Source organism: Erythrolamprus reginae, chromosome Z (assembly GCF_031021105.1).
Source record: "Erythrolamprus reginae isolate rEryReg1 chromosome Z, rEryReg1.hap1, whole genome shotgun sequence".
NCBI lineage: Eukaryota > Metazoa > Chordata > Lepidosauria > Squamata > Dipsadidae > Erythrolamprus > Erythrolamprus reginae.
This window is the reverse complement of record NC_091963.1, coordinates 21,195,335-21,220,818: the sequence shown is the minus strand read 5'-3', so window position 1 is coordinate 21,220,818 and position 25,484 is coordinate 21,195,335. Positions and strand designations below refer to the sequence as shown.

The window sequence follows — 25,484 nt, the reverse complement described above, 5'->3', positions numbered from 1 at the left end:
AGCTTTGATTCTGATTAACGGCAGGAGAACTCTCCTTCTATACCTAATAAATCTGGTGAGTTGTCCCTCTGAGATCTGAGGATGCCCACATTGATATTAGGGGACATTGGAATATGACCTCCTCCCATTTGGTTTCCACATTCCCAGACTATGAAAGGTGTTCCCAAAGGAGATTCATTTGATTCCCACTTTCCTAACATTTAGGAAGGTGGTAAAAACAGTCCATTTTTCTAAGCATTTAGCAATTAGCTCTCTTAATGGTTACTTTTAATTTGGATTTTAATTAATTTTAATTTGTACTCTCTATCTTATTTTAAGACAGTTAGAGCATGGTGCTAATAGAAAAGTAGAATATAAATTCTCTAAATAAATGTTCAATTTATCTAGAAATTACTGAAAGCTTAAAAAGAAAAGAAATCAATACAATATTTATATTTTTTAGAGTTGTAAATGAACAGGATGTGCTGGAATCTGTAAGTAATAATTTTTACTCTTTTATTTCTTAAATTAATAATTGAACAAAATTCCACAGTTTGGAACTACCTCATTTAGTGACCATTCACAAACATAACAGTAATGAAGAGTAATTAAAAAATCACCTTCTGATCAATGCATGCATTTATGACTAAATTTCATATGCTTGACAACAAAAATATCAGTGTTACTGATTAAGATGTGATCTGTTTATTTTAATAAAGCAGCCGGCTAGCTGGCTGATCAACTAATAAAGGGAATAGTTGAGTTTAATTTGTAGTTACATATTTTGAGAAATGTTGCTCTGTGGAGAAAAAGCAGCTTAGGAAGCAATCATTCCCTCCCTCCCAAGCAAAAGAAAAGGAAGGAAGGAAGGAAGGGATGAATGAAGGAAGAGAAAGAAAGAGAGAGAGAGAGAGAAAGGAAGGAAGGAAGAAAGAAAGAAAAGAAAGAAAGAAAGAGCAAGGGGTGGAGGGAACAGATCAGGCAGAAGACATTTAGGAGATAATTTTATCTGAATGAGATGGCAGCAATAAGTGATTTTTGCAGTGTCTCTCCCTTAGTCAATGTGTTCATTTAATAACCACTATGCTTACTGACCAAGTCACTGGAACAGAATGTACAGTGGTACCTCAAGATACGAACCCCTCGTCTTATGAACAACTCAAGATACGAACCCGGGGTTCAGAAAAAATTTGCCTCTTCTTACGAACTTTTTTTGTGTTACGAACGCCAAACCCGAACTTCCGGGTTTGGCGTTCGGAAGGCTGCTGGGAAGCCCCCCGGCTGTTTTAAAAGGTGACAGCCGGGCTGCGGGGCTTCCCAGCAGCCTCCGAACGCCAAACCCGGAAGTTCGGGTTTGGCGTTCGTAACACGAAAAAAGTTCGTAAGAAGAGGCAATTTTTTTCGGAACCGTTCGGAGGCTGCTGGGAAGCCACGCGGCTGTTTTAAAAGGTGGCAGCCGGGCTGGGGGGCTTCCCAGCAGCCTCCGAATGCCGAACGCGGAAGTTCGGGTTTGGCGTTCAGCTTCGGGAGGCTGCTGGGAAGCCCCCCAGGTTCGTAACACGAAACATTGTTTCCCATAGGAAACAATGTAAAGTCAATTAATCCGTGCAACCAAACCCCCCCCCCCCCCGCAAAAAAACGCTGCCGCCCGGCTGTCACCTTCTAAAACAGCCTAGGGGCTTTTCAGCGACCTCCCGAACGCCGAACGCCAAACCCGAACTTCCGGGTTCGGCATTCGGGAGGCCGCCGAGAAGCCCACAGGCTGTTTCAAAAGGTGACAGCCAGGCGGCGGGGCTTCCCAGCAGCCTCCGAATGCCGAACGCGGAAGTTCGGGTTTGGCGTTTGGCTTCGGGAGGCTGCTGGAAAGCCGCGCGGCTGTTTTAAAAGGTGACAGCCAGGCTGAGGGGCTTCCCAGCAACCTCCCGAACCCCGAACTTTTGCCAAACTTCCGGGTTCGGGGGGTTGCTGGGAAGCCCCCCAGTCCGGCTGTCACCTTAACAGCCACGCGGCTTCCCAGCAGCCTCCGAACGCCGAACGCGGAAGTTCGGGTTTGGCGTTCGGCTTCGGGAGGCTGCTGGAAAGCGGCGCGGCTGTTTTAAAAGGTGACAGCCGGGCTGGGGGGCTTCCCAGCAACCCCCCGAACCCGGAAGTTGCCACCTATGCCACCTATAGAACATTTTATATAAAATTTCTTTATAAGATGTCGCTTTTGTAAGTTTATAATTACAGGTCCAAATTTTCTCTCATTGGCCCAAATTTATACTGTATCCAAAATTCCTTCCCCAGCTGATCATACATTCCTTGACAATTTCTACTTCCATTTTATAATTTAATAAATATTTATATATTCTAGTTATGGATTTTCTTCCTGGTTCCAATAGTATCTTATCCAATTCCGTTCTTTTTTTCACAATTCCTTCTTTCTTTTTATCTTCACTGGATTTGATCTGATAGTACGTCCACCAGTCTAGGGTTATGCCTTTTTGTTTTATGGTTTCCAAATATTTTAAGTTACCCTGAGCATCCAATATTTCTTTATACCTTAGTATTCTCTGTAGGTTTATTACCTTTCGATATATGAGGTCCTCCATACAATGTTCCCTCTAATTTTTTTCCGATGTGAGCGGGAAAGTATAATATCTGAGTGGCACATTTTCATGCCTGGGCGTGGATCGGTTAGAAACCCAGTCATTAAGTGAATCTGGCTTCTCCCCCCCTCCCCTATTGTCTTTGCTTGTGAGACAGTTGCAAAAAGGGGTCACGTGACTTTAGGAAACAGCAACGGTCATAAATTTGAAACGGTGGCCAAGTTTTGATCACACAATCATGGGGCTCCTGAAAAAGTTGTAACGTGAGATTACAGAAAGGAAGGAAAGAAAGACAAGGGAGGGAGTAAAATAAATAAATAAGAAAGAAAGAAAGAAAGAAGAAGTGAAGGAAGGAAGGAAAGAAAAAGGAGGGAGGGAGGAAAAGAAAAAGAAGGATGGAATAAAGAGGAAGGAAGGAGAAAGGAGGAAGAAAGGGAGGAAAAGAAAGAGAGAAGGAAGGAGAAGGGAGGAAGGAAAAGAAAGAGAAGGAAGAAAGGAAGAAAGGAAGGAAGGGAGGAAGAGGGAGGAAGAGAAAGAGAGAGAAGGAAAGAAGGAGAAGGGAGGGAGGAAAAGTAAAAGGAAAGGAATAAAGAGGAAGGAAGGGAGGGAGGGAGGAATGAAAGGAAAGAGAGAGGAATGGAGGGAGGGAGGAAGAAAGGAGAAGGAAGGGAGAGAGGGAGGAAGAGAGAGAAGGAAGGAGAAGGGAGGGAGGAAAAGAAAGATAGAGAAAGAAAGAAAGGAAGGAAAGAGGGAGGGAGGGAAGGAAGGAAGAAAGGAGGGAAAGGAGAGAGACGGGCTGGACGTATACAAGGAAACTGAATCTCATCAGCAGCAGGATGGGGTTCAAAATAAAAAATTCAAACGGCCTTATTTTTATTTTTATGCCTTCATTCCCTCACACCTTCGAATGGCCTCCGGTGCAAAACTTCAATCTTATCCAGAGCAAGGCAAACTTTCAGCAGATTAATTTCAAACAAAACCAACCAAAATAACACAAACAAGAAGAAGCTTTGAAGAGAAATGATCTGAAGGCGTCACTTTTGCATGGTCACAAATTTCGTGAGATACACTTGGAGGTGGGGGGGGGTGTATCTCCACTTGCCTCTCCCCCCTTACCGGCCCCTCCCCTCTGTCCCAAAATAAGACCCGCTGGCCTGATTCTCCAGCAAAGCTTGCCTTCCCAGCTCCGGCTCGAGCTCTGCTCCGCCTCCGTTCTTGCTCGGGGCTAATGACCTGTGTCTCCCCTGTTAGTGTTTTGCATTGTTAAGTCTTTGTTTATCTTAGTGGCTGCTCCGCTTTGCTCTCCTGGCTTCGGCTGTGGAAGGAGGCAGACTTTAGGGTGAATCTGGTGAAGCTCTGCCCTTTTGGTTTAATATTAACAACACTACCACAAAGAGATAAATATTAATATTAAACTGAATGGGCAGAACTGCCCTCCTGGTAATCGCAGAGAGTGAGCATAGCCGGGCACCCCGGAAGGAGAAAGCAGGCTGCTTTTCCCTACCTCACTCTCAGCTGGCTGGCCTGCTCCTTCCGATCTGTAGCGGCAGCATCCATCCCCCCCCCACTTGCCGAGTGCTGTCGCTGTCACCGTCGCTGCTGGACTCAGCGAAGCCAGCCGAAAGAGGGGCGGAAGTGCCTGATGGGTGCCGCCATCTTGCTTGGGACGGCAACCATGCGGGGCCAAACTTCCTCTTTGGCAGATCTTAGCCAAGAAGAAGTGAGCGGTCCGGGACTGCGCAGCTTTTTGCCGCTTCAAATGTTTCTGCACGGGGAGATCCTAATGGCTGTGTGGGCACCCGCCTGCGCAGCTTAGAGGGAACATTGCCTCCATACTGGAGATCCATACAGGTATTTCTTTATAATGGTGGGATTTAATTTTTAACCAGATTTTATGAAGGGATTCTCTAATTTTATGGTTATAGATGTATGAATGTACTTTGTGTTTCCCATACTATAAAAGGCTGTGGCAACCTAGGTTCCCTCTAAGGTGTGCACGTGCGCATGCACGCACGGAAAAATAACCCACTGCACAGCCTTTTCCAAGGTTGCCCAGCCGAGCCGGGCATCGGAGTTGGGGGCGGGGAGCAACATGGTTTTTCTTCACAGCCGCTTCGCTGACAGACAGAGAAAGAGAGAGAGCAACAGACAAAGCGAGATAGAAAGCAAGAGAGAGGGAGAGAGAAAGTGAGAAAAAGAGAGAGAGAGAAAGAGGGGGAGAGAGAAAGAGAGAGAACAAGAGAGGGAAAGAAAGCAAGAGAGGGAGAGAAAGAAAATGAGAGAGTGAGAGAGAGAGAAAGTGAGAGTGAGAGAAGAGAGGAAGGGAGAGAGAGAAAGCAAGAGAGAGAAGAGAGGAAGGGAGAGAGAGAGGAAGAAAGCAAGAGAGAGAGAAGAGAGAGGAAAGAAGAGAGAGAGAGAAATGATAGAAAAAAGGGGAGAAAAAAGAGAAATGTTTAGTTTTAATAGTAATAGATTTTGGTTTTGTTTTATTAGTAATTTCTTTTAATAAAAAGGGGATTTTCCCATCTATCTATCTATCTATCTATCTATCTATCTATCTATCTATCTATCTATCTATCTATCTATCTATCTATCTATCTATCTATCTATCTATTCTTCTATGCCGCCCAGTCCCGAAGGGACTGCCACTCAGACACTATACTTTTCCGCCCACACCGAAGTTAATAGTCTGACGTTTTTTAATGTTATCCACTCAGTGATCCACTGTAATCCTGCTGCTTGATAGTATAATTCTATGTTTGGCACTCTGAATCCTTGCCGTCTATTATCTTGCAAGTCTTATAATCTTACCCTCGCTTTTTTCTTTACCCAGATGAACCTCATTATCATTTTATTTAAATCTTGGAAATATTTTTGGTCTAATTTGATTGGAATGCATTGAAATAAATACAATATTTTGGGAAGTATGGACATTTTAATAGCTGAAATTCTTCCCAGTAATGAAATCGGGAGTTCAATTCTCTAATTTCTTAGCTATTTGTTTGCTTAGTGTCATGTAGTTATCCTTTTTTAATGTTGTACATTTTGCAGATATGACAATGCCCAAGTATTTAGTCTTTTAACCACTTGTATTGCCAAATTTCTTTCTAATTCTTGATTTTGTTGATTACTCATATTTTTAGTTATTATCTTGGTTTTATTTTTGTTTATTTTCATACCTGTTACTTCCCCAAATTCGTTTATTTATTTAAAGAGGTATTCTGCGGATTCAAGTGGGTTTTCCAATACACAGACTATATCGTCTGCAAATGCTTGGAGTTTATATTCTTGTTCTTTAATTTTGAGGCCTTGTATGTGAACATTTTGTCTAATTTGTTGTAATAGTGTTTCTAACGTAAATATAAAAAGAAAGGGGGACATTGTTCTGTCTATTCTCATGCATGCTTTACTTCTAACATATATTAAGGCTTTCACATTAGCAACTGTTTTTACTCTATTTTTTTTAAAAAAACTTTCTATAACATTCTATACTATACTTCACATAAATTTGTAACAATTTATCATATGACAATTATTTCCAGAGAAGAGACAAGATTTCTTTTGAGGTTTTAAAATATTTGGAGGAAGTGCCTAGCCTTCTTGACTCTCGCTTTTTATATATTAGAAATTACAGAAAATTCAGCAAGAGTTTCAGAAGCTATCAGACGAAAAAGAAATAATGGAGGATGAACTTCAAAAAATGAAAACTGCAGAGGTATTTATGAGTTAAATTCAATTTGATTAGTAGAATTGAAACTTCAGTTATTATAATACATTTAAGATCAACAAATTTTATTTAACATAAAGAGTTTTATTTCTAAGAATGTGTGTAGAATAAGAGTTGTACTATGGACCTTATTAAGGCAGATAAACAGTTTGGTGCTGATACCTTCTTCTAATCTAGTGATGGCAAACCTATGGCATGTGTTCTGGGAGTCACACGCAGAGCTATTTCTCTGGGGATGCGGAGCTGTCGCCCCTTGCTCTTCTGAGTTCCGGTGTGTGGGCCAGCTGGTTTTCATATACATGGACGTGCCAGAAACCAGAAAAATAGCCGCCCATTGCACAAGGGTGCTCCAGGAAGATGATCTTCCTGTTTCCAGAGTGTACATGTGCACTGGCCAGCTGGTTTGGTTTCTGGCACTCATGTCATGCAAAGATCAGCAACAGGCACATGTGCCAAAAGACGTGGAGAGGGGATCCCAGCGGTTGTTTCCTAAGGGAGCAGAGCAAGGTAAGCCAGATTTCCTTTCCTCCCTGTCCGTGCGAGCTTCTTGTGCGGCCCAAGGCAGGCCAGAGTACTGGTAGACAAGCAGCCAGTGAGGCTGGGGTGGTGATCTACCTGTGCAGATGACCATGAGGCCTGGGCTCCTCCCCACTGGGAGCCACTGTTTCCCACCGACAGCTCTCTCTGCCCCCACCCCACCCCAGCAGCACCATGCACCAGCGGGAGAAGCTCTGGATGCCATGCCTTGCCTGGGCTCCTGCCTGCTGGGAGCCACTGGCCAGTGGCAGCTCTCTCTGTCCCCTTCCACCTTGACAGTGCCGTATGCCAGCTGAAGAAGCTCTGAATGTGTGGCCTTGCTTGGGCTTCTCCCTGCTGGCAGCCACTGTTTCCTGGCCAGCGGTAGCGCTCTGTGTTTCCAGCCTTGACAGCTGCCGTCCAGTGAATGGTGGCTCCCAGCAGGGAGAAGCCCAGGCAAGGCCACACATTTGGAACTTCTCCACTGGCAGTCCACCAGCAAATGCTGCCCCAAGCATTCTCAGTTCAAGCGACAGCTAAATGAAAACAAAAAGTGTAAGGAAGGCAAACAAATTGAGTGGGTTCAATACAAGAGAGAGAAAAAGAAGAGTTGGGAATCCTTGTGCACCTGGCAGATGCCTCTTCTTTACCATCCCTCCCCTCTCTGCCTAATTTGGCACAAGTCTGAAGCAATGTTCCCTCTAATTTTTTTTCGGTGTGGGCAGAAAAGTATAATGTCTGAGCAGCCTGGGCGTGGATCGGTTAGAAAGAAAAGGAGACCTCAGGACACACAGCAATGGTCATAAATATGAAACGGCAGCAAAGTTTTGATCCTGCGATCATCAGGCTGCTGCGAAGATCCTAAGTGTAAAACAGATGCATAAGTCACTTTTTTCAGGGCCATTGCGACTTTGAATGGTCAGTAAATGAACCATTGTAAGTCGAGGACAACCTGCCTTCCCCCCTAGATGTTTTCTGTGGAGCTTCAAAATGGACTCCTGATCTGCTGATCTGCTTCTAAAAGAGTGCACTGGTCAGACAGATAATTCTCGATTTCTGTTCTGACCCCAATGGAGGCCAACTTTTCTATCTCTTGAGTAAGATGGTTATTCAGTGAGTTATGCCTCACTTTACAACCTTTCTTGCCACAGTGAGTCCCTGCAGTTGCTTGTCAGAAGATCCCAAAAGATGCTCACATAATCCTGGAACATTGCCACCATCATAACTACGTTGTCAAGTGTCCAAAGTTTGATCCAATAACTCCTTTATAAATCATAAATATATGAATAAACAAAATTACCTTAGAATTACAATAAAATATTAGTTATAACGATAGAATATATACAGGCAGTGGGGTAGGTGGAAACTACTATTAGTCAATCAAACCCTCTGATGGGAAATTCCTCCACTGTGGCCACAAATGAACAGGAAGAGGCTTCAGGCTCTTGTGGATGGTCCAGGAAGAGGGCAGTCAATCTCACCTCCGAAGGTAAGATGTTCCAAAGGGTTGAAGCCATGTCTTTTCCTGGACCATGCTAGCTGGAATACTAAACCCAGGTGACAGTAGTTTTTTTAGTGGTTTTTTGTGTTCAATGGAAGTTCTCATGATCCTGCTGCCTGTTTCTTCTTAGAGTTCACAAAGTGTGAAGTTGGTTTACACCAACTTGGACCTGCCTTTCCATTTCCCAAAATTGTGAATAAAAATATTATCTAATTTAAATAACCACCTTGGAGATATTATCAAGGGAAAAGTGAGATCTTCTGATTTTGACAATAGTGTTAGGAATAATAATACTCTGGGTGAGATCATCCAAATACATGGGGTGAGGTATCATCAGTACGCCGATGATACCCAGCTGTACATCTCCACCCCATGTCCAGTCAATGAAGCAGTGGAAGTGATGTGCCGGTGTCTGGAGGCTGTTGGGGTCTGGATGGGTGTCAACAGACTCAAACTCAACCCTGATAAGATGGAGTGGCTGTGGGTTTTGCCTCTCAAGGACAATTCTATCTGTTTGTCCATCACCCTGGGGGGGGGAATTACTGACCCCTTCAGAGAGGGTCCGCAACTTGGGCGTCCTTCTCGATCCACAGCTTACATTAGAGAAACATCTTTCAGCTGTGGCGAACCTGTTCACCTGGTGCACCAGTTGCGGCCCTACTTGGACCGGGAGTCACTGCTCACAGTCACTTATGCCCTCATCACCTCGAGGTTCGACTACTGTAATGCTCTCTACATGGGGCTACCTTTGAAGAGTGTTCGGAAACTTCAGATTGTGCAGAATGCAGCTGCAAGAGCAATCATGGGCTTCCCTAGGTATGCCCATGTTACACCAACACTCTGCAGTGTGCATTGGTTGCCGATCAGTTTCCGGTCACAATTCAAAGTGTTGGTTATGACCTATAAAGCCCTTCATGGCACCGGACCAGAATATCTGCGAGACCGCCTTCTGCTACATGAGTCCCAGCGGCCGGTTAGGTCCCACAGAGTTGGCCTTCTCCGGGTTCCGTCGACTAAACAATGTCGGATGGCGGGACCCAGGGGAAGAGCCTTCTCTGTGGTGGCCCCGACCCTCTGGAACCAGCTCCCCCCAGAGATTAGGATTGCCCCCACCATCCTTGCCTTTCGTAAACTTCTTAAAACCCATCTCTGCTGTCAGGCATGGGGGAACTGAGACATCTCCCTTTGCCTATGTAGTTTTATGTATGGTATGCTTGTTTGTATACTTTTTAAAATAATGGGGTTTTTAGGCTTTTAATGTTAAATTGTTATTTAGACTTTTAATATTAGATTTGTTATTCTATATTGTTTTATTACTGTTGTGAGCTGCCCCAAGTCTTCGGAGAGGGACTGCATACAAATCTAATAGTAATAATAATAATAATAATAATTATTATTATTTGACAATGCAATATCAAATATAGCTGTACAAGAAACTGTAAAAATACACAACTTTTGCTTCACTTTCTTGAATGTTTATTGACAGAAAACTAAAGCAGTAGCAGACACAAGAAAAAAATTGTTACCAAAACTGGAGAAGATGAAAATGGAAGAAAAACAACAAGTACTTTCAGAAAAGACTCAGGTGTAAGTACAAACAAATACATATAGTTAATTTTATAAAAAATTTGTTAGAGTGTTCAGGACGCTAATGGAATTTGTATGTTTATTAATTTAAAATAACTATTATATCTTAACTATTGGCATTACTGTATATATTTACTTGCTACTTTATTTGAAATTATCTGAAAACTAGGTGCTATTGTTAATATTATAGAAGCTATGATTAATAGAAATTCAGTACCTTACAGCTCATGTTGTCATCAAGTGAAGTTTGGAAGCATTCTGACAAGTAGCAGATTTTAGTGGTAGATCATAAATCTCTTAGATTTAGCGAAAGATTATCGTCTTTAGACATTAGGATCAGAATATGCAAAAATGTAAACTGAAAACTGACACTTTGTATTGGGTTTGGAATGAATCAGTAACTAATAAAAATGTCTAAAACTGGAATGTTGTTGTTGTTGAAGCTGTGTTCGACACATTCATCCAGGCATTCCTGTCCTCTACCATCCTCTGGAGTCCGTTTAAGCTCATGCCTACTGCTCTAATTACTCCATCCAGCCATTTCATTCTTTGTCATCCCCTTCTTTTGTCTTCAATCGTTCTCAGCTTTAGGCTCTTCTCTTATGAATCCTTCCTTCTCATTAGGTGGCCAAAATATTTGAGTTTTATCTTCAGGATCTGGCCTTCTAAAGAGCAGTCAGGATTGATCTCCTCTAGGACTGACCAGTTTTATCGCTTTGTAGTCCAAGGGACTCGCAGGAATTTTCTCCAGCATCATATTTCAAAGGCCTCATTCTTTGTCACTTGGCCTTTCTTATTGTCCAGCTTTCACAGCCATCCTGTCAGATTCCGGTAAGCAGTGCTTCTCAAATAGTGGGACACCCCCACGGGGGGCAGGGAGCAGTGCCAGGAGGGGCGTGTGTGACCCCGAGAACATCTGTGGTCCCTCTCAATCAATTCCCCCGAATGGGGAGTGTTTTACTAATTGCACGCTGCTCTAAGCCTGGAAGAGAAGGTGGCCAGGTGGGGCAGAGTAGTGCATAGGTTCTTGTTGCTTTTAGTCGGCGCCGTGGCAGCCATGAACAGTTTGGTGAGCCTGCTGTTGGACAAAGAGAAGGTGGGTGAAAGCTTCGAACGGCACTCTAAAGCCTTTTTCCACGCCATTTTCTGTGAGTGCTTGGCAGAGGCACTTATGGGCCAGCCCGGCAACCCCAAACCATTGGCTTGATTAAACTGGCTTGGCCCCATGTCAAAACACCTAAATTCCATTGGGCCCCAGATCGGAATCTTGTGGGGGCACAAAATGTTTACTTCTCCCTGGGGGTAGGACGTAACAGAAAATAATTGAGAAGCACTGCGGTAGAGAAAGAAAGATGCTAAGCAAAATCCTAGTTTGCAAGCTTGAATTTAATCCTCATGTACTCACTGACAATCACATTGATAATGCAAAGTGAAGTCCAGTGAAGGGCTGCACTTTTTTTTTTACTATCAAACTGTGGGCATGGCTTATCTTGTGAGAGTGGCTTGCTGGCCATGTAACCAGGTGGGAGTGGTTTGATGATCATGTCACCAGAGGGTGGTTTAAAGGCCATATGATTGCCATGTTTGCTGCCACACGATGGCAGCAAACATGCTTTGGGGGTTTGGCTGGGGGGGAGGGAGTTAGGAAGGTCCTACTTCTTCTCCCCCCCAGCCAAATCCCCAAAGCATGTTTGCTGCCACACGATTTAGCGGCGAAGGGACGTGAAGGGATGGAAAGCTGAAACAGCCCGGTTTCAGCTTTCCATCCATCCACGTCACTTTGCCGCTAAATCGTGTGGCAGCAAACATGCTTTGGGGGTTTGGCTGGGGGGGAGGGAGTTAGGAAGGTCCTACTTCTCCCCCCCAGCCAAAACCCCAAAGCATGTTTGCTGCCACACGATTTAGTGGCGAAGTGACGTGAAGGGATGGAAAGCTGAAACCGCCCGGTTTCAGCTCCCCATTCCTCCACGTCACTTCACTCCTGTCCTGGCTAAATCGTGTGGCAGCAAACAGGCTTTGGGGTTTTGGCTGGGGGGGAGAAGTAGGACTTTCCAGCAGCCTCCGAACGCAGAACGCGGAAGTTCGGGTTTGTTCAGCTTCGGGAGGCTGCTGGAAAGACGCCCGGCTGTTTTAAAAGGTGACCGCCGGGCTGGGGGGCTTCCCAGAAACCTCCCGAACCCCGAACTTTTGCCGAACTTCCGGGTTGGGGTTCGGGGGATTGCTGGGAAGCCCCCCAGCCCGGCGGTCACCTTTTAAAACAGCCGGGGGGCTTCCCAGCAGCCTCCCGAACGCAGAACCCGGAAGTTCGGTTTTGGCATTCGTAACTCGAAAAAAGTTCGTAAGAAGAGGCAAATTTTTTTCTGAACCCCGGGTTCGTATCACGAGTTGTTCGTAAGACGAGGGGTTCGTATCTTGAGGTACCACTGTATTATCAGAGCATTGATTACTTACCCTTTTCAGAAAAAGTAGATGTCAAGTCAATGCAGACGTTGGTGATAAATTAATGGCTTACCACACTATCTATAGAAGGCCTGATGTTTCTGGGAACTTGGGAGGGGTGATTTTCATAAGGAACAGATGTAGCCACAAAGCATTATTTTGAGTGGTTCAATGACATCCTATGCCCACTCACCTGGGCAGAAGCGGAGGAAGGACTTGCCATGCTGGCACAATCTGAGTGGGCAATGTGACAAGTTGGCGGGTGGGGGACAAGGGTTGTGAACTTTCAGTTGGGCGGGAAACTCAGATTCAGGTTTCCCAGTATAGGTGCCAGTATGGCTCCGGCAATAAATTGGAACTTTGAGGAGTACTTTGACTTGAACTCTGATTTAGTTTGGATGCTACCTGGAACCTTGACAGTAAATATACCAGTTGAAAAAATTAAAAAAGGTATTTAATGCTACAAAAATGTCTTATGTATTCTTATGCTAAATCAGAATGCTAAATAGTAGACCTCTGATATTGTAAATGTTGTTTTGTATTATATAACCTTTTCTTTCTGTTTCTTGAATGTAAATATATGAAGACACAACTGTACTTGACTATTTCTGAGTTTACTATGTTAACAAGGGACACTAGCTTTTGGCTATTTTGAACTAGTTATACTGAACATTTTAAAAATCCATTACTAAATATATTCTATATTTTGAAAAGTTTTCACACTGTACAATACACACAGATTGAGTTTTACATTTGCGGAGCCATATCACATTAGTCATAACTGTAATAATTGATTGTAATGCCTGGCTTCAAATGACAGGCTAAATTCAAACTATATAAGGTACATTCTAGATTACCATAATATATAGACCTTTTTGTACTTGTTATGAAAATTGAGAAATTACCATGTGAGAATTTCTTTCTGATCTTTCAACAGTCTACTTGCTATATTATGGTGCTCTAATCATTAATTTGTGTTATATTTTCTTATTACAGAACACAGAAACCAGACTCTGGTGTTACAAAGGAAAAAGACAATACACAAATGAAAGATGATTTAAGCAAAGCTCAGGTGAGGGACAAATATGTCAATATATTTTGTAGACATACTGTCTCATTTAAAATCTATGTAAAAGTATGATGTTAAATTTTATAAAATTATTTTGTTATTTTTCTACAAATAAGATTTTTTCCAAGCCATTTAAGAAAATGCAAACAAACCGGGTAGATGGCTGTCCTATAAAATAAAAAAAGACAAGGAGAAAAAAGTGATACAGCAACTTGAGGATCAGAATTAAAAAATATACCACCAAATGGAAAAGAAGAAAGAAATCATATTAAATTATTTTAGAGATTTATATGCAAAGGATGAAATTAAGATAGAAGAAGTAACAAAATACTTGCAAGACAAGAACCTAAATACAATAGAAAAAGGTGTCAGTGATATGTTGAATAATATAATAACTAAAGAGGAACTATTATTTGCAGTGTCGAAGCAGAAAAATAATAAAACACATGGACCGGATGGTTTTCCTGGTGAATTTTATAAGGCTACAATTGATATGATAGGAGATTTGATGTTGGAAGTTTATAATGAAATCCTACAAACAGCAATCTGCCCAATATCCTGGGAAGAACCCTACATCACATTAATTCATAAAAACGATACAGACCCAAATCAAATTAAAAATTATAGACCAATTTCACTATTAAATGTGGATTACAAAATGTTTACAACAATTATTGCAGAAAGGATAAAAAAAATCTTAAACAAAACTATTCATTCCGATCAAAATGGATTTCTACCCACACGACAAATCAGAAACAATACTAGAATAGTTCTAAACATGTCAGAATTTTATGAAGGTAACAGTGATAAACAATTGGCCGTGCTTTTTCTAGATGCACAAAAAGCCTTCGATAACTTAAATTGGGACTTTTTAAAACAGCAAATTAAAATTATGAAATTGGGTCCTAAATTTGAAAAAATGATCAATGCCATGTATACTAATCAAAGGGCAAGGGTGAGGGTAAATGGTGACTTGACTGACGAACTTGAAATTTGTAAAGGCATAAGACAAGGCTGCCCCTTATCACCCCTATTATTTATATTATCACTTGAAGTATTACTTAATCAAATTAGAAACAACCCGAATATTAAAGGCACCAAAATTAATAAATAAATTTACAAAACCCAAGCTTTTGCAGATGACTTGGTATTCTTCCTTAAAGAACCAAAATAATCAATAACCAATCTGTTAAAGGAATTAAAACTATTTGGGAAGGCCGCAGGTTTAAAAATTAACAAAGATAAAACCAAATTCCTACCCAAAAATTGCACTCAAGCACAGATAAAGGAACTAGTAAAAATTTCAGGATTGCAAGCAATAAAGAGAATTAAATACTTAGGCATATGGCTCACAGCTAGATATTCATCATTAAAAGAAGATAATTATACAAAACTACATCGCAACACAAAAGAAGACCTAGAAAAATGGGGTTATATACAATTATCGCTTCTTGGCAGAATCGCAATTATAAAATCAAATATTCTTCCCCGATGACTTAATTTAATTTAATTTAATTTAATTCAATTCAATTCAATTTAATTTAATTTAATTTAATTTAATTTAATTTAATTTAATTTAATTTAATTTAATTTAATTTAATTTAATTGTTTATTTATTTATTTTATTTTATTTATTTTTTTATTTATTTATTTATTTATTTAATTTTTATGCCGCCCTTCTCCTTAGACTCAGGGCGGCTGACAACATGTTAGCAATAGCACTTTTTAACAGAGCCAGCATATTGCCCCCACAATCCGGGTCCTCATTTTATCCACCTCGGAAGGATGGAAGGCTGAGTCAACCTTGAGCCAGTGATGAGATTTGAACCGCTGACCTACAGATCTACAGTCAGCTTCAGTGGCCTGCAGTACAGCACCCTACCTGCTACACCACCCCGGCTTCTTTACCTATTTCAAATGGCTCCAATTAAATTAGAAAAAAAATTCTTCAAAGAAATTAATAGAGTTATATCAAAGTTCATATGGGCAGGGAGAAAGCCAAGAATTAAATATAAAAATCTGGTTGACAAACGAGAGGCGGAGGGCTTCAGCCTACCTAATCTTGAAAGTTACTACTATTCAGTCAGCCTCTTATGGATTAAGGATTGGATCACACTCAATAATCAAAGAATTCTCAAATTAGAAGGTTCTAATCTACAAGAAGTATAGCATGCCCACCTTTGGGAAAAAAGAATATCAAACACACACAATTCCAAGAACACACAATAAGAGGTACCTTACTATTCATTTGGAGGAAAATCAAAAATAAACACTTTATAGAAATACCAAGGTGGTTACCCGAATGTCCTAGGAAATACTAAACTGAGAACATATGATGAACTGTTAGATGAGGATGGTAAGCTTAAATTAGACAAACTTTAGAAGCTTAAAGGAAACATATAGATTGGTTTCCATATATACAACTTCAAAATAGATATAAAATTGATTCTGAAGAATATGGAATAAGCCCTAAATTAAATATAATAGACAAAATTTTATTAGGCCCACCCACAAAATTCATAACGAAAATGTATAATCATTTAATAAAATTTGATAACTTAGAAGAAACAGTAAAAGACAGCATGTTGGCATGGATGAAGAATTTTGGGTATCCAATTCACTTAGAAGAATGGACAAAACTGTGGAAAGAAAACTATAAATTAACATTATCGGTACCGTATAAGGAAAACCTCTATAAGATGTTTTACTGATGGCATTATGCTCCCGCCAGGTTGGCTAAGATCTATCCTAATATAGATCCAATATGCTGGAAATGTAAAAAAGATTTTGGAACTTACTATCACCTGTGGTGGCTACGCCCCCAGGCACGTAATTATTTGCTGAAAATTAAAGGATGGATAAAAGATATACTGCAATTCGATTTAGAATTAAAACCAGAGACCTATCTTATTGTTAGAGGGCAATACGTAAAATCAAAATACTACCTGATCATATAATAACTGCAGCGAGATTAGCCTATGTACAAATGTGGAAAGATAATAACCTCCCAAAGCTAATATGATTATAAAGAAACTTATGGATTGCGCTGAAATGTCCAGGCTCACTTTTGAACTACAAAATAAACAAGAGAAAGACTTTTACACAATTTGGGAAAATCTTTATGAATGGCTTGAAGCCAGAAGAAATAACTAATAAACAAGTAAATAACGTATGGATATAATTGATAACTATAAATAACACAATAAAATGTAAACAATTGATATATGGATTAGATAAAGCAACAAGGAGATATATAGAGTTTGCTTTTTGATTCACCAGGAATGCAAACAAAATGGAAATGATGTACAATGTAACCATTTTCCTTTCTTTTTCTATTTTCTTTTTATTCTATTTTCTTTTCTCTCTTTTTCTCTCTCTGTCCATCTTTCTTGTTTCTCTTTCTTCTCTTTTGCTAGGTTTTTTCCTTCTTTTTCTTCTCCCTACCCTTTCTTTTCTTTCTCTTAATTGCATGTTTGTAATAGTCATTTACTATTCTTTTTGAATTGTATTGTTTTTATATTTGTGAATAAAAACTTATTTAAAAAAAAAAGGAAAAGAAAAAGTGTAAGAATCCAGGATAAGAAAGATGGACACAAAATACAAGATCTTGCTAGAAATTGCTTAAGAAAGATGGGTTACATATTATATTGCTAAAAGCACAGAAGGAGGGCTTACTCATTCAATCAACTTTTTAAAATTTTATAGCGGATAAATAAGATTTTAAAAATTAAGCAAGCAATGAATGATTGATAACCAGCTGAATTATATTCTCTGGGATGTATTAGGAAAAGTGAATGAACTGTGTGTGATTGTTTTTGTAAATCTTTACAATAGGGAAGGGTGAGCAAATTTGCAATCTGAATGTAAATAAAACAACTAAATGTAAATCTAAATTTATATTGACATTGTAGGAAGACATTCAGTCCCTTCAGGAAGAAAAGAGAATGCTTGAAGAGAAGCTACAGAAAGCTTTAGAGGTATTTTGGAGGATAAATTTCTGACCCCTTTTGGGAGAAATGTTTTCACATGTTTACTTCTTGCATATATAGTTAAATTGTGACTTGAAAAATACATGAAATTCTGCTCTGACTATTTCCCAGCTACTTCAAGGCCTTACTTGAATCTTATGACTGATTACAAAGACACAGTATAGGAACTGGCTAAGCTCAGTTTTCACCTTGCTCCAGGATAATATTCCACAGTTTCAGCTGGAACAGTCTCTTCAGAGTTACATAGATTTAGTTATCCTGAAAGTGCATGAGTTCAAAGAATTGGCGACTGAGTTTATAGTCATAAAGATTCAAATTGTTCCCAAACAACAGGAAATATGCCCAGAATTTCACAAAACTAGTGTCCAACTCAGAATGAATATAAACAACTGTCTAACACAGTGTTTTTCAACCAGTGTGCCGTGGCACACTAGTGTGCCGCGAGACATGGTCAGGTGTGCCGCGAAGCTCAGAGAGAAAGAAAGCAAGAGAGAGAGAAAGAAAGAGAGAAAGAAAGAGAGAAAGAAAGAAAGAAAGAAAGAGAAAGAGCGCGAGAGAAAGAGAACAAGAGAGAGAAAGAGAGAAAGAGAGAGAGAGCAAGAGAGAGAAAGAAAACAAGAGAGAGAGAAAGAGAGGGAGGGAAGGAGGGAGAGAGAAAGATATAGAGGGAGGTAGGGAGGGAGAGAGAAAGAGCAAAATAGAGAGGAAGGAAGATAAAGAAAGAGGGATGGAGAGAGAGAGAAAGAGGAAGGAAGGGAAAGAGGGAGAAAGAAACAGCAAAGGGGAGGAAGAGAGAGATAATTTTTTTGCCCAAATTTTTTTTAGCCCCCCTCCCCTCCCCCGCTCAATGTGCCCTAGGGTTTCATAAATGTAAAAAATGTGCCGCGGCTCAAAAAAGGTTGAAAATCACTGGTCTAACAGATACTGAGCAAATTCTTCTGTATAGCATAATAATAATAACAGAGTTGGAAGGGATCTTGGAGTTCTTCTAGTCCAACCCCCTGCTTAGGCAGGAAACCTTACACTATTTCAGACAAATGGTTATCCAACATCTTCTTAAAAACTTCTAGTGTTGGAGCATTCACAACTTCTGGAGGCAAGCTGTTCCACTTATTAATTGTTCTAACTGTCATGAAATTTTTCCTTAGTTTTAAGTTACTTCTCTCCTTGTTTAATTTCTACCCATTGCTTCTTGTTCTACCCTCAGATGTTTTGGAGAATGTGTTGACTCCTTCTTTATGGCAATCCCTGAGCAATGTTTCCTCTAACATGCGTGGGCGTGCGGGGTGCTCACGCAAAAACCAAATGCCACACAGGGTTTTCAAACCCCGTGCGGTGGAGCCGGCGCTATTTCTCCCCGCCCAACAGCTGATCTGCCCCTCCCAAGCTGTCGGCCAGGGAGAACCCCCCGTGGACTCTGAGCCACGCCCGGCCTCTCCAACTCTGTCTGGGGCTGCCGTCGCACGCTGCTGTTGTGCAGCTGTTGCCACCGCGCCCACCTCACCTGCGACCTCCCAAAGTCACCCCCGAAGGGAGAAGATTGGGGTTGGGGCTGATGGAGCTGAGCCTCCTGACCCAAACAAGGCCACCCCGCCGACTTTCTTCAGCATCTGGATACACAGAGTGCCAAGGGATGCACGCCTGCTTTTCCTCAGCTGCCGTTGTACCTCCTGTATCACTTTCCCAGCGGAGGGCTTCTCGTGGGGTCCCTGCTGGTACCCCCCCAGTTTGGATGGGGGCAGTTAGAAACTCCAATTTCTTTAATCTGAGCAAAACTTTGAACCAAACCCTTTTATTTTTTATTTTTTGTATCCCCTTTTAATCTCCTTTTCTATTTTATTCTTTCTATTCTTCCTTCTAGGAAGGAAGGACTTTGTTAGAAAAATGTTATTGGATCAAACTTTGGACACTTGACAAGTTAGTTATGATGGCCCATGGTTATGTGAACATCTTTTGGAATCTTCTGACAAGCAACTGCAGGGATTCACTTAACAACTGGGCAAGAAAGGTGGTAAAAAGAGGCAGAACTCACTTAATAACCGTCTTACTCAGGAGATAGAAACGTTGGCCTCCTTTGGGGTCAGAGCAGAAGTTGAAGATTATCTGTCTGACCAGTGCACTCTTTTAGAAGCAGATCAGGAGTCCATTTTGAAGCTCCACAGAAAACATCTAAGGGAGAAGGCAGGTTGTCCTTGACTTACAATGGTTCATTTACTGACCGTTCAAAGTCGCAACGGCCCTGAAAAAAGTGACTTATGCCCCCTTTTCACACTTACGACCTTCGCAGCAGCCCCAAAATTGTGTGATCAAAACTTGGCCGCCATTTCATATTTATGACCGTTGCTGTGTCTTGAGGTCAGGTGACCCCCTTTTGCGACCATCTCAAAAGCAAAGACAATGAGGGAGGGAGGGGAGAAACCAGATTCACTTAATGACTGGGTTTCTAACCGATCCACGCCCAGGCATGAAAATGTGCCGCTCAGACATTATACTTTTCCGCCCACACTGAAAAAAAATTAGAGGGAACATTGCCCCTGAGATAGTGGAACACTGCTATTATGTCTCCCCTGGTCTTCTTTTCATTAAACTAGCCATGCCCAGTTCTTGCAAACATTCTTCATATGTTTTAGTGTCTAATCGCCTAATCATCTTTGTCGCTCTTCTCTGCACTTTTTCTAGAGTCTCAACATCCATTTTGCATTGTGGCAACCAAAACTGAAACGGCCTGGGGGAGTTATATGGTTATTATTGCCACACGATGCCTTTTCATCTCAGCTGTGGGCAGAGTGAGGGCTTTGAAAGGGGAAAGACCACAGCCCGGACCGCTTTGGCGTGGCTTGGCTCAGCTCTCCTTTTCCCCCCTGCTGCTGCACGCTCATTGCTTTTTTCTTCTTTCATCCTTCTTGGCCTCAGGAGGTGGCGTGTGAGGCTGGAGGGGAGCTGGGCAGGAGAGAGGGAAGCTCATCCGAGGCCAGGAAGGAAGAAAGAGGAAAAAAGTGAGGAGCGCAGACACAGCAGCAGGGATAAAGAGGAAAGCCCAGCCAAAACCAGTAATCCTGGAAATGACAGCCGACGCTCATTAATACCAATGGTTTTAACACTTCACGTGATCTTGATTCTATCCCTTTGTTAATGCAGCCTAGAACTGTGTTGGCTTTTTTGGCAGCTGCTGCACACTACTGGATCATATTTAAATGATTGTACACTAGGACTCCAAGATCCCTCTCACAGATACTGCTGTTGAACAATGTACCACATATACTGTACCTGTGCATTTTGTTTTTCTTGCCTAAATATAGAACCTTACTTTTTCCACCATTGAATTTCATTTTGTTAGATAGCGCCCATTGTTCAAGTTTGTCAAGGTCCTTTTGTATTTTGCACCTCTCTTCTGGAATGTTGGCTATTCCTACCAGTTTGGTGTCATCTGCAAATTTGATAAGTTCTCCATCTATCCCCTCGTCCAAGTCATTGATGGAGATGTTGAAGAGTACTGGGCCTAAAATAGAGCCTTGGGATAATCCACTGCATACATCCCTCCATGTAGATGTAGTTCCAATGAGCACTACACATTGAGTGTGGTTGGTTGGCCAGTTTTGAATCCATCTGGTGGTGTTGCTATCTATCCCACATTTTTTACTTTATTTAGTAGTAGGTTATTCTCCTGTAATGTGATCTCCCTCATTCAAGAGGTTAAGTATCTCATAAATCAAGACCAATGGATGGCTATCTGCAGATGTATTAAGTCAGGGAAATATTGTCCCTTTCTTGTCTTTACTGCCATTAGGTATTCAGTTGTTCTAATCCATAATAGATTGAGCTCATCCTTCAATGCTGGTGATCTTTAGAGATTTCTCTGGCTGTATCACTGCTGAAGTCTACTACAGTATATTTTTGCTTGAAATCCAAATAGTCATAAAATTATATGTACCATTAATATTTACCAAAACTACAAAAAATAAATTACCCATAAAAATAAGAAAGGTACAATCCAAAAAAGAATTGTTTGGTGTAAAAATAAAACAGGCTATGTTGCAAACTTTAAAAGCTGCTATAAAAATTTGTGTCATCAAATAAAGACTGAAAGTACCAAATATCTCATTAATCAAGAAGAAAACCTTCTACGTACGAAGTCCACTCGTGCCTTCTATAATTTTGTAAACAATAAATTCAAAGATCAGTGGTTCCCAACCTTTTTTGGGCCATGCCCGACCTAAGAAACTCTAAAACCCTGAGGCCTCCCCACCCCCCCGTGACATATAATTCTTATTATTCAAAAAGTGAAGCCTAAAAGCCCATTAACTTGGTTTAAACAAGGTTCCAATTGCCCCCATTAAAAATCAACTTGCCCCCCTGTGAGACGTGGGCCCCACATTGGGAACCAGGGCTCCAGTTCAATCCCAATCCTAAAAGGACCAAACGATAAAGATTATAATGATGAAACAATTAAAGCTAACCTCTTTAACACTTTCTTCAGCTCTGTCTTTGTTAACAGCAATGGCTCATGCCCAACATTTCCTAGTTGTGCTACAATTAACTTAAACAATCTAACACAAATTTATTTTACTGAAGAAAATGTAAGAAAGACATTACACAATCTAAAACCATCTCTATCTATTAGATCTGATGGACTATGCACATATTTCTTAAAAAAGCTCTCCTCAACCTTGGCTGAACCCCTAAGCATAATTTTCAATATATCTTTTAGAACTACAGTACCTCCTTACCTAAACTTTGGTCTCTAGCCACAGTCATCCCTATCTTCAAAAAAGGAGATCCAAGCAATGTTGAAAATTATGGACCAATCTCTTTGAGTTGTGTCACTTGCAAAGTCATTGAATTGATCATAAACCAATCCATTACATTCCACCTTGAAACTAAAACTTACTTTCCAACAAACAATTTGTTTCAGAAAAAAAATTATCCTGCAATTTGCAACTCTTAATTAGGGTAAATCAATAGATGCAGTCTACATAGATTTTTGTAAAGCCTTTGATGCAGTAGTTCATGACAAACTTCTGAAACTAAAATCCTATGGCATCTCCGGACCATTATACGATTGTGTAACAGCATTCCAGTCAAACAGACAACAAGTACTCAAAATATGAAGTGCCATATCTAATCCTGCTCCTGTCATCAGTGGTGTCCCTCAATGCAGTGTTTTAGGACCAACACTCTTCACACTCTTCATAAACGATCTCTGTGACCATATTATCAGCAACTATGTTCTATTTGCCAATGATGTTAAACTATTTAATATCACCGACAACACTGCTACTCTTCAGAGGGACCTTGACGGTGTAGGTGAATAGTTTTATCTACTGGCAACTTCAAATCTCAACCAACAAATACTTTGTCTTACACATTGGGAAAAAGAATCAGAACATCAGATACAAACTGGAAATAAACTTGTAGACAACCCTCACTCTGTCAAAGACTTTGGAATACTCATATCCAATGACCTAATTGCCAGTGCCCACTGTAACAACATTGCCAAAAAGGCATTGAGTTCTTAATCTAATCTTATGTAGTATCTTGTCCAAAAACATTGAACTTCTAACCAGAGCTTACAAAACTTTTGTCAGACCAATTCTAGAGTACAGGTCACCTGTATAAAACCTGCATTGTATGTCAGACATAAATACAATCGAGAGTCCAGAAATATTTCACAAGAAAAGTCCTACACTCCTCTCACAACAAAACACCTTACTCCACCAGACTTGAAATACTGTGATTAGACAATTTATAACTACGTCGCCTCCGATCTGATCTAACAGTAGTTCATAAAATCATACACCAAAATGTCCTTCCTGTTAGTGACAGATTCAACAGTAAGAGATTCAAACTTAATGTGAACCGCTCCAAACTACATTGCAGAAAATATGATTTCAGCAACAGTGATCAATGCCTGGTTGTTTTTTTCCCCAAACCCCAAAATCTTTAACCTCAGATTGTCTACAGTTGACTTCTTCCCTTTTCTAAGAAGTGTGTAAGGGGTGTGCATAAGCGCACCAAAGTGCCTATCATTCCTGTCCTACTGTCCTAATTTCTTCTTTTATCATTACTTTCTACTTATGTTATGCTTATATAAACTACAATCATATACTTGTTTGACAAATAAAATAAATAAATAAATAAATAAAATGTCTTCTTTTCCATCTCCCTTAATTATTCTGTAAAAGATAGAGTGGCGGAAGAAGGAAAAAATCACATACAGTAGTTGTGATCTGATCTTGGTGAGCGTCTTCTTTCCAGTGGCAATTGAGGCTTCAGGCAGACCATTCAGCAGACCAGCAGGAACAGCCCCCAGTTCTCTCTGAAACCCATTAGGATCCATTTATCACTGAGGGATGATCAATCTAAATCCTACCTGCTTGCAGTGGACAGTGCTGAAAGGAAAACCAGATAAATAAGGTGTTGGAATTTGGATGACTGAGAATAGTCCCATGCCTGACATCATAGACATGAACTCCTGAATGGCATCAGATGTCATCTTTAGAAAAGTGCTGTTGAAGACCCTCAATACTATATGTCTGGGAAACTCCAGCATTGTTGTGACTGGAGAATGTCCATTTTATTCTCTCCGTGTTGCAATGACTTAAGAGATTTTCAGCAATTCTGGAGTTTTTCTCCTTGATATCCAAAAAAACCGGTGGCAAAACCTGTGAACTTTGGACAGAGAGGATTTTGGTGCATAATACTAAGTGGTCACAGTCACCTAGGATGCGGCTCTTCATTTTCCCTCTGGGTAGAAGGTGCAGAGATAGTGATAGTCGTTAACAATTCAATCAAAATAAATCTGGTAACAAAATCCCAGCAGGAAATTTGAGGCAAAAGGCAAAATATTTTTTAAAGGAATCAATGATTTAGCACGAGGAGAAGATTGTATGTCGGTCATTACCTTCACAATTATGGGATGTTGTGTCGAAAATTTCAGGTTTAAAAATTATGAAATCTGATGACTTTGTTATGTATTTTAACTTTTCCTTTTACAAAAAATACAGGAAGTTGAAAAAGCAAAGACCCACCTTGCTGAAGTACCTCCAACTATTCCAGACTGGCAGTTCTCTTTATCAGCAGCTGTGGAAGACCTACCAAAGAAAGGCAAGAAAGCATCAAAAGGGAAAGCTAAAGGAGATGATTTTAAAGAGGTACATATTAGTCCCTCTAAAATACAAAAAACCGACACCGGAAAAACAAGTGAACTGCTTCCACAAAAAAGCCAGGAACTTTCTAAACAAAAAGGATCAGTTGGTGTTACAGAAAAGCTTTTAAAACAAGCTCCCCAACCTGAAGATACTGATAAAAAAAAGGAAGAATCTAAAAAAATAAAATCTGAGATGGTAAGCTATGTTGTTGCTATTGTTATTAGGATTATTTTTAAATGAATGAAGACCATATAAAATAGTTTCTACAGTACTGAAATAATGTAAAATGCACTTTTATTTTATATTAATAAAGAACACAGCATTACCATTAAATATCAGTAATTACAACCAAATATTACTGTGCATGACAAGTCATGTGTAATTTTCCTATAATAATTATTTGTATTGGTAACCTTATCAAAATAATAGATTTCTATGCTTCAGACAAATACTTTCTTTTCAGTATTTCTTTGCAATGACTAAATTTTTGGAAAAATCCAAACAGCTTAATCTTCTTTTATAGTTTTCCTTGTTATCATTTTATGTAATTATAGTTTCTGCATTATTATTATTTGTATTATTTATCGTCTCCTATCTACAAACAGTGCATGGCCTTCCAAAAAGTCAGTTCTATATTATTTGCAGTAGGCATTCCCTGTGCTTTTTTAGTCTGAGAAAGGAGTCTATTTTTTGTATTTGATTAAATTGTTAGGCATTAAGCTTGGTTTGATCTATGGATGGTCAAGAGAGAATGGAATATTGAGATGTTATTCTTTATACCAAATGAATGTGAACTAGCAAAATACAGATATTTCTTGACTTACTTACAACCATTTGTTTGGTGAGTGTTTGAAGTTACAAGGGCACTGAAAAAAGTGACTTATGACCATTTTTCCTACTTACAATTTGTAGCATTCCCATAGTTACATGATCAAAATTCA

General features: G+C 40.3%; 1 protein-coding gene across 5 annotated transcripts in view; it reads left to right on the top strand.

The window, feature by feature from the left end:
• CCDC7 (coiled-coil domain containing 7) overlaps window positions 1-25,484 on the top strand; it is a 243,752-nt gene that overhangs the window by 39,226 nt on the left and 179,042 nt on the right. For all 5 annotated transcript variants that reach the window (XM_070726680.1, XM_070726682.1, XM_070726683.1 and 2 more), the window contains 6 exons: window positions 443-473; window positions 6,193-6,282; window positions 9,798-9,898; window positions 13,334-13,409; window positions 17,318-17,383; window positions 24,400-24,738. In XM_070726680.1, the coding sequence (XP_070582781.1) occupies window positions 443-473; window positions 6,193-6,282; window positions 9,798-9,898; window positions 13,334-13,409; window positions 17,318-17,383; window positions 24,400-24,738 (703 nt within the window). The remainder of the gene's footprint in view (window positions 1-442; window positions 474-6,192; window positions 6,283-9,797; window positions 9,899-13,333; window positions 13,410-17,317; window positions 17,384-24,399; window positions 24,739-25,484) is intronic.